At 48.9% G+C, this 11,220-nt stretch overlaps 1 protein-coding gene across 2 annotated transcripts in view; it reads right to left on the reverse strand.

Annotated features, from left to right (window-relative positions):
• Nucleotides 1-8,014, reverse strand: part of JAM3 (junctional adhesion molecule 3) — a 132,128-nt gene extending 124,114 nt beyond the window's left edge. The window contains exon 1 of one of the 2 annotated variants that reach the window (XM_073657481.1): nt 7,819-8,014. In XM_073657481.1, coding sequence (XP_073513582.1) covers nt 7,819-7,876 — 58 coding nt within the window. In that variant the 5' untranslated portion in view covers nt 7,877-8,014. The remainder of the gene's footprint in view (nt 1-7,818) is intronic. The other variant, XM_073657482.1, reaches the window with a different exon arrangement.
• Nucleotides 8,015-11,220: the final 3,206 nt, after the last annotated feature.

The raw sequence follows: 11,220 nt of genomic DNA on the forward strand, positions 1-11,220 counted from the left end.
ACGTATACATCTATACACTCACACCCCGTGTCCTCTCTACGTCACATACACGGCGTATACATCTATACACTCACACCCCGCGTCCGCTCTACGTCACATACACGGCGTATACATCTATACACTCACACCCCGTGTCCTCTCTATGTCACATACATCTATACACTCACACCCCGTGTCCTCTCTACGTCACATACACGGCGTATACATCTATACACTCACACCCCGTGTCCTCTCTACGTCACATACACGGCATATACATCTATACACTCACACCCCGTGTCCTCTCTACGTCACATACACGATGTATACATCTATACACTCACACCCCGTGTCCTCTCTACGTCACATACACAGCATATACATGTATACACACACACCCCGTGTCCTCTCTACGTCACATACACGACGTATACATCTATACACACACACCCCGTGTCCTCTCTACGTCACATACACGGCATATACATCTATACACTCACACCCCGTGTCCTCTCTACGTCAGATACACGGCGTATACATCTATACACTCACACCCCGTGTCCATTCTACATCACATACACGGAGTATACATCTATACACTCACACCCCGTGTCCTCTCTACGTCACATACACGGCGTATACATCTACAAGCTCACACCCCGTGTCCTCTCTACATCACGTACACGGAGTATACATCTATACACTCACACCCCGCGTCCTCTCTACGTCACATACATCTATACACATCTATACACTCACACCCCGCGTCCGCTCTACGTCACATACACGGCGTATACATCTATACACTCACACCCCGTGTCCTCTCTACGTCACATACATCTATACACATCTATACACTCACACCCCGCGTCCTCTCTACGTCACATACACGGCGTATACATCTATACACTCACACGCCTTGTCCTCTCTACGTCACATACACGGCGTATACATCTATACACTCACACCCCGTGTCCTCTCTACGTCACATACACAGGGAATACATCTATACACTCACACCCCGTGTCCTCTCTACGTCACATACACGGCGTATACATCTATACACTCACACCCAGTGTCCTCTCTACGTCACATACACGGCGTATAGATCTATACACTCACACCCAGTGTCCTCTCTACGTCACATACACGGCGTATACATCTATACATTCACACCCCGTGTCCTCTCTACGTCACATACATCTATACACTCACACGGCGTATACATCTATACACTCACACCCCGTGTCCGCTCTACGTCACATACACGGCGTATACATCTATACACTCACACCCAGTGTCCTCTCTACGTCACATACACGGCGTATACATCTATACACTCACACCCCGTGTCCTCTCTACGTCACATACACGGCGTATACATCTATACACTCACACCCCGTGTCCGCTCTACGTCACATACACGGCGTATACATCTATACACTCACACTCAGTGTCCTCTCTACGTCACATACACGGCGTATACATCTATACACTCACACCCAGTGTCCTCTCTACGTCACATACATCTATACACTCACACCCCGTGTCCTCTCTACGTCACATACACGGCGTATACATCTATACACTCACACCCCGTGTCCTCTCTACGTCACATACATCTATACACTCACACCCAGTGTCCTCTCTACATCACATACATCTATACACTCACACCCCGTGTCCTCTCTACGTCACATACATCTATACACTCACACCCCGTGTCCTCTCTACGTCACATACACGACGTATACATCTATACACTCACACCCCGTGTCCTCTCTATGTCACATACATCTATACACTCACACCCCGTGTCCTCTCTACGTCACATACACGACGTATACATCTATACACTCACACCCCGTGTCCTCTCTATGTCACATACACGACGTATACATCTATATACTCACACCCCGTGTCCTCTCTACGTCACATACACGGCGTATACATCTATACACTCACACCCCGTGTCCTCTCTACGTCACATACACGACGTATACATCTATACACTCACACCCCGTGTCCTCTCTACGTCACATACACGACGTATACATCTATACACTCACACCCCGTGTCCTCTCTACGTCACATAGACGGCGTATACATCTATACACTCACACCCCGTGTCCTCTCTACGTCACATACACGGCGTATACATCTATACACTCACACCCCGTGTCCTCTCTACGTCACATACACGGCGTATACATCTATACACTCACACCCCGTGTCCTCTCTACGTCACATACATGGCGTATACATCTATACACTCACAGCCCGTGTCCTCTCTACGTCACATACATGGCGTATACATCTATACACTCACACCCCGTGTCCTCTCTACGTCACATACATGGCGTATACATCTATACACTCACACCCCGTGTCCTCTCTACGTCACATACATCTATACACTCACACCCCGTGTCCTCTCTACATCACATACACGGCATATACATCTATACACTCACACCCCGTGTCCTCTCTACATCACATACATCTATACACTCACACCCCGTGTCCTCTCTACGTCACATACACGACGTATACATCTATACACTCACACCCCGTGTCCTCTCTACGTCACATACACGGCGTATACATCTATACACTCACACCCCGTGTCCTCTCTACGTCACATACATCTATACACTCACACCCCGTGTCCTCTCTACATCACATACACGGCGTATACATCTATACACTCACACCCCGTGTCCTCTCTACGTCACATACATCTATACACTCACACCCCGTGTCCTCTCTACGTCACATACACGGCGTATACATCTATACACTCACACCCAGTGTCCTCTCTACATCACATACACGGCGTATACATCTATACACTCACACCCAGTGTCCTCTCTACGTCACATACACGGAGTATACATCTATACACTAACACCCCGTGTCCTCTCTACATCACATACACGGCGTATACATCTACACACTCACACCCCGTGTCCTCTCTACGTCACATACACGACGTATACATCTACACACTCACACCCCGTGTCCTCTCTACATCACATACACGGCGTATACATCTACACACTCACACCCCGTGTCCTCTCTACGTCACATACACGGCGTATACATCTACACACTCACACCCAGTGTCCTCTCTACGTCACATACACGGAGTATACATCTAAACACTCACACCCCGTGTCCTCTCTACGTCACATACACGACGTATACATCTACACACTCACACCCCGTGTCCTCTCTACGTCACATACACGACGTATACATCTACACATTCACACCCCGTGTCCTCTCTACGTCACATACACGGCATATACATCTATACACTCACACCCCGTGTCCTCTCTACGTCACATACACAACGTATACATCTATACACACACACCCCGTGTCCTCTCTACGTCACATACACTGAGTATACATCTATACACTCACACCCCGTGTCCCCTCTACATCACATACACGGCGTATACATCTATACACTCACACCCCGTGTCCTCTCTACGTCACATACACGGAGTATACATCTATACACTCACACCCCGTGTCCTCTCTACGTCACATACACGACGTATACATCTATACACTCACACCCCGTGTCCTCTCTACGTCACATACACGGCATATACATCTATACACTCACACCCCGTGTCCTCTCTACGTCACATACACGACGTATACATCTATACACACACACCCCGTGTCCTCTCTACGTCACATACACGACGTATACATCTATACACTCACACCCCGTGTCCTCTCTACGTCACATACATCTATACACTCACACCCCGTGTCCTCTCTACGTCACATACACGACGTATACATCTATACACACACACCCCGTGTCCTCTCTACATCACATACACGGCGTATACATCTATACACTCACACCCCGTGTCCTCTCTACGTCACATACACGGAGTATACATCTATACACTCACACCCCGTGTCCTCTCTACGTCACATACACGGCGTATACATCTATACACTCACACCCCGTGTCCTCTCTACGTCACATACACGGAGTATACATCTATACACTCACACCCCGTGTCCTCTCTACATCACATACACGGCGTATACATCTATACACTCACACCCCGTGTCCTCTCTACGTCACATACACGGAGTATACATCTATACACTCACACCCAGTGTCCTCTCTACGTCACATACACGGAGTATACATCTATACACTCACACCCCGTGTCCTCTCTACGTCACATGCATCTATACACTCACACCCCGTGTCCTCTCTACGTCACATACATCTATACGCTCACACCCCGTGTCCTCTCTACGTCACATACACAGCGTATACATCTATACACTCACACCCCGTGTCCTCTCTACGTCACATACACGGCGTATACATCTATACACTCACACCCCGTGTCCCCTCTACATCACATACACGGCGTATACATCTATACACTCACACCCCGTGTCCTCTCTACGTCACATACACGGAGTATACATCTATACACTCACACCCCGTGTCCTCTCTACGTCACATACACGACGTATACATCTATACACTCACACCCCGTGTCCTCTCTACGTCACATACACGGCATATACATCTATACACTCACACCCCGTGTCCTCTCTACGTCACATACATCTATACACTCACACCCCGTGTCCTCTCTACGTCACATACACGACGTATACATCTATACACACACACCCCGTGTCCTCTCTACATCACATACACGGCGTATACATCTATACACTCACACCCCGTGTCCTCTCTACGTCACATACACGGCGTATACATCTATACACTCACACCCCGTGTCCTCTCTACGTCACATACACGGAGCATACATCTATACACTCACACCCCATGTCCTCTCTACATCACATACACGGCGTATACATCTATACACTCACACCCCGTGTCCTCTCTACATCACATACACGGAGCATACATCTATACACTCACACCCCGTGTCCTCTCTACGTCACATACACGGCGTATACATCTATACACTCACACCCAGTGTCCTCTCTACGTCACATACATCTATACACTCACACCCCGTGTCCGCTCTACATCACATACACGGCGTATACATCTATACACTCACACCCCGTGTCCTCTCTACGTCACATACACGGCGTATACATCTATACACTCACACCCCGTGTCCTCTCTACGTCACATACACGGAGTATACATCTATACACTCACACCCCGTGTCCTCTCTACGTCACATACACGGCGTATACATCTATACACTCACACCCCGTGTCCTCTCTACGTCACATACACGGAGTATACATCTATACACTCACACCCCGTGTCCTCTCTACGTCACATGCATCTATACACTCACACCCCGTGTCCTCTCTACGTCACATACATCTATACGCTCACACCCCGTGTCCTCTCTACGTCACATACACGGCGTATACATCTATACACTCACACCCCGTGTCCTCTCTACGTCACATACACGGCGTATACATCTATACACTCACACCCCGTGTCCTCTCTACGTCACATACACCTATACACTCACACCCCGTGTCCTCTCTACGTCACATACACGACGTATACATCTATACACTCACAGCCCGCGTCCTCTCTACGTCACATACACGGAGCATACATCTATACACTCACACCCCGTGTCCTCTCTACATAATATACACGGAGTATACATCTATACACTCACACCCCGTGTCCTCTCTACATAATATACACGGAGTATACATCTATACACTCACACCCCGTGTCCTCTCTATGTCACATGCATCTATACACTCACACCCAGTGTCCTCTCTACGTCACATACACGGAGGATACACCTATACACTCACACCCCGCGTCCTCTCTACATCACATACACGGAGCATACATCTATACACTCACACCCCGTGTCCTCTCTACATCACATACATCTATACACTCACAGCCCGCGTCCTCTCTACATCACATACACGGAGTATACATCTATACACTCACAGCCCGCGTCCTCTCTATGTCACATACACGGAGTATACATCTATACACTCACACCCAGTGTCCTCTCTACGTCACATACACGGAGCATACATCTATACACTCACACCCCGTGTCCTCTCTACGTCACATACACGGAGGATACATCTATACACTCACACCCCGTGTCCTCTCTACATCACATACACGGAGTATACATCTATACACTCACACCCCGTGTCCTCTCTACGTCACATACACGGAGTATACATCTATACACTCACACCCCGTGTCCTCTCTACGTCACATACACGGCGTATACATCTATACACTCACACCCCGTGTCCTCTCTACGTCACATACACGGAGTATACATCTATACACTCACACCCCGTGTCCTCTCTACGTCACATACACGGCGTATACATCTATACACTCACACCCCGTGTCCGCTCTACGTCACATACACGGAGTATACATCTATACACTCACACCCCGTGTCCTCTCTACGTCACATACACGGAGCATACATCTATACACTCACACCCCGTGTCCGCTCTACGTCACATACACGGAGTATACATCTATACACTCACACCCCGTGTCCTCTCTACGTCACATACACGGCGTATACATCTATACACTCACACCCCGTGTCCTCTCTACGTCACATACACGGAGTATACATCTATACACTCACACCCCGTGTCCGCTCTACGTCACATACACGGAGCATTCATCTATACACTCACACCCCGTGTCCTCTCTACGTCACATACACGGTGTATACATCTATACACTCACACCCCGTGTCCTCTCTACGTCACATACACGGAGCATACATCTATACACTCACACCCCGTGTCCGCTCTACGTCACATACACGGAGTATACATCTATACACTCACACCCCGTGTCCTCTCTACGTCACATACACGGAGGATACATCTATACACTCACACCCCGTGTCCTCTCTACGTCACATACACGGAGCATACATCTATACACTCACACCCCGTGTCCTCTCTACGTCACATACACGGAGTATACATCTATACACTCACACCCCGTGTCCGCTCTACGTCACATACACGGAGCATACATCTATACACTCACACCCCGTGTCCTCTCTACGTCACATACACGGAGTATACATCTATACACTCACACCCCGTGTCCTCTCTACGTCACATACACGGAGCATACATCTATACACTCACACCCCGTGTCCTCTCTACATCACATACACGGAGTATACATCTATACACTCACACCCCGTGTCCTCTCTACGTCACATACACGGAGTATACATCTATACACCCACACCCTGTGTCCTCTCTACGTCACATACACGGAGTATACATCTATACACTCACACCCCGTGTCCTCTCTACATCACATACACGGAGTATACATCTATACACTCACACCCCGTGTCCTCTCTGCGTCACATACACGGAGTATACATCTATACACTCACACCCAGTGTCCTCTCTACGTCACATACACGGAGCATACATCTATACACTCACACCCCGTGTCCGCTCTACGTCACATACACAGCGTATACATCTATACACTCACACCCCGTGTCCTCTCTACGTCACATACACGGAGTATACATCTATACACCCACACCCCGTGTCCGCTCTACGTCACATACACGGAGCATACATCTATACACTCACACCCCGTGTCCTCTCTACGTCACATACACGGAGTATACATCTATACACTCACATCCCGTGTCCTCTCTACGTCACATATATCAGTATATACCCAGTACACATATCTGTATACAGACAGTACAGCTTATACACAGTACACTCATCTCTGTGAAGTAGGAGGATGCTCTGCACAGAGCACAACACACAATGGCCCCCGCTCCTCACCGTGCAGCAGCAGCAGCAGCAGGACCAGGACCCCCGTACTCGTCCCTCTAGGCGCCATCTTGCTCCCGTTGAAAGTATAAGGACCGGAGACAGCTACACAGAGCTCCACCCACTATAACGGCCCCGTACAATCTCCGTACAGACACGCCCCGTACAGACACGCCCCTCACAGACAATGTCCGTACAGACACGCCCCGTACAGACAATCTCCGTACAGACACGCCCCGATCAGGCAATCTCCGTACAGACACGCCCCGTTCAGGCAATCTCCGTACAGACACGCCCCGTTCAGACAATCTCCGTACAGACAATCTCCGCACAGACAATCTCCGCACAGACAATCTCCGCACAATCTCCGTACAGACAATCTCCGTACAGACAATCTCCATACAGACAATCTCCGTACAGACAATCTCCGTACAGACAATCTCCGTACAGACAATCTCCGTACAGACAATCTCCGCACAGACAATCTCCGTACAGACAATCTCCGCACAATCTCCATACAGACAATCTCCGTACAGACAATCTCCGCACAGACAATCTCCGTACAGACACGCCCCGTTCAGGCAATCTCCGTACAGACACGCCCCGTACAGACAATCTCCGTACAGACAATCTCCGCACAGACAATCTCCGCACAGACAATCTCCGCACAATCTCCGTACAGACAATCTCCGTACAGACAATCTCCATACAGACAATCTCCGTACAGACAATCTCCGTACAGACAATCTCCGTACAGACAATCTCCGTACAGACAATCTCCGTACAGACAATCTCCATACAGACAATCTCCGTACAGACAATCTCCGTACAATCTCCGTACAGACAATCTCCGCACAGACAATCTCCATACAGACAATCTCCATACAGACAATCTCCGCACAGACAATCTCCGTACAGACAATCTCCGCACAGACAATCTCCGTACAGACAATCTCCGTACAGACAATCTCCGCACAGACAATCTCCATACAGACAATCTCCGCACAGACAATCTCCGTACAGACAATCTCCGTACAGACAATCTCCGTACAGACACGCCCCGTTCAGACAATCTCCATACAGACAATCTCCGCACAGACAATCTCCGCACAGACAATCTCCGTACAGACAATCTCCGCACAGACAATCTCCGCACAGACAATCTCCGCACAGACAATCTCCGCACAATCTCCGTACAGACAATCTCCGTACAGACAATCTCCATAGAGACAATCTCCGTACAGACAATCTCCGTACAGACAATCTCCGCACAGACAATCTCCGTACAGACAATCTCCATAGAGACAATCTCCGTACAGACAATCTCCATAGAGACAATCTCCGTACAGACAATCTCCGTACAGACAATCTCCGTACAGACAATCTCCATACAGACAATCTCCGTACAGACAATCTCCGTACAGACAATCTCCGTACAGACAATCTCCGTACAGACAATCTCCGTACAGACAATCTCCGTACAGACACGCCCCGTACAGACAATCTCCGTACAGACAATCTCCGTACAGACAATCTCCGTACAGACAATCTCCGTACAGACAATCTCCGTACAGACAATCTCCGTACAGACAATCTCCATACAGACAATCTCCGCACAGACAATCTCCGTACAGACAATCTCCATACAGACAATCTCCGCACAATCTCCGTACAGACAATCTCCGCACAGACAATCTCCGTACAGACAATCTCCGTACAGACAATCTCCGTACAGACAATCTCCGTACAGACAATCTCCGTACAGACAATCTCCGCACAGACAATCTCCGTACAGACAATCTCCGCACAGACAATCTCCGTACAGACAATCTCCGTACAGACAATCTCCGTACAGACAATCTCCGTACAGACAATCTCCGTACAGACAATCTCCGTACAGACAATCTCCGTACAGACAATCTCCGTACAGACAATCTCCGTACAGACAATCTCCGCACAGACAATCTCCATAGAGACAATCTCCGTACAGACAATCTCCGTACAGACAATCTCCATACAGACAATCTCCGCACAGACAATCTCCGTACAGACAATCTCCGCACAGACAATCTCCGTACAGACAATCTCCATACAGACAATCTCCGTACAGACAATCTCCGTACAGACAATCTCCATACAGACAATCTCCGCACAGACAATCTCCGTACAGACAATCTCCGCACAGACAATCTCCGTACAGACAATCTCCGCACAGACAATCTCCGTACAGACAATCTCCGTACAGACAATCTCCGCACAGACAATCTCCGTACAGACAATCTCCGTACAGACAATCTCCATACAGACAATCTCCGCACAGACAATCTCCGTACAGACAATCTCCGCACAGACAATCTCCGTACAGACAATCTCCGTACAGACACGCCCCGTACAGACAATCTCCGTACAGACAATCTCCGTACAGACAATCTCCGTACAGACAATCTCCGCACAGACAATCTCCGTACAGACAATCTCCGCACAGACAATCTCCGTACAGACAATCTCCGTACAGACAATCTCCGCACAGACAATCTCCGTACAGACAATCTCCGTACAGACAATCTCCGCACAGACAATCTCCGCACAGACAATCTCCGTACAGACAATCTCCGTACAGACAATCTCCGTACAGACAATCTCCGTACAGACAATCTCCGTACAGACAATCTCCATACAGACAATCTCCGTACAGACAATCTCCATACAGACAATCTCCGCACAGACAATCTCCGTACAGACAATCTCCGCACAGACAATCTCCGCACAGACAATCTCCGTACAGACAATCTCCGTACAGACAATCTCCGTACAGACAATCTCCGTACAGACAATCTCCATACAGACAATCTCCGTACAGACAATCTCCGTACAGACAATCTCCGTACAGACAATCTCCGTACAGACACGCCCCGCACAGACAATCTCCGTACAGACAATCTCCGTACAGACAATCTCCGTACAGACAATCTCCATACAGACAATCTCCGTACAGACACGCCCCGTACAGACAATCTCCGTACAGACACGCCCCGCACAGACAATCTCCGTACAGACAATCTCCGCACAGACAATCTCCGTACAGACACGCCCCGCACAGACAATCTCCGTACAGACAATCTCCGTACAGACACGCCCCGTACAGACAATCTCCGTACAGACACGCCCCGTACAGACAATCTCCGTACAGACACGCCCCGCACAGACAATCTCCGTACAGACAATCTCCGCACAGACAATCTCCGTACAGACACGCCCCGCACAGACAATCTCCGCACAGACAATCTCCGCACAGACAATCTCCGTACAGACAATCTCCGCACAGACAATCTCCGTACAGACAATCTCCGTACAGACAATCTCCGCACAGACAATCTCCGTACAGACAATCTCCGTACAGACAATCTCCGTACA

The sequence above is a fragment of the Phyllobates terribilis genome, unplaced genomic scaffold (assembly GCF_046119375.1).
Source record: "Phyllobates terribilis strain yellow unplaced genomic scaffold, ASM4611937v1 Scaffold_12__6_contigs__length_324123572, whole genome shotgun sequence".
NCBI classification, from domain to species: domain Eukaryota; kingdom Metazoa; phylum Chordata; class Amphibia; order Anura; family Dendrobatidae; genus Phyllobates; species Phyllobates terribilis.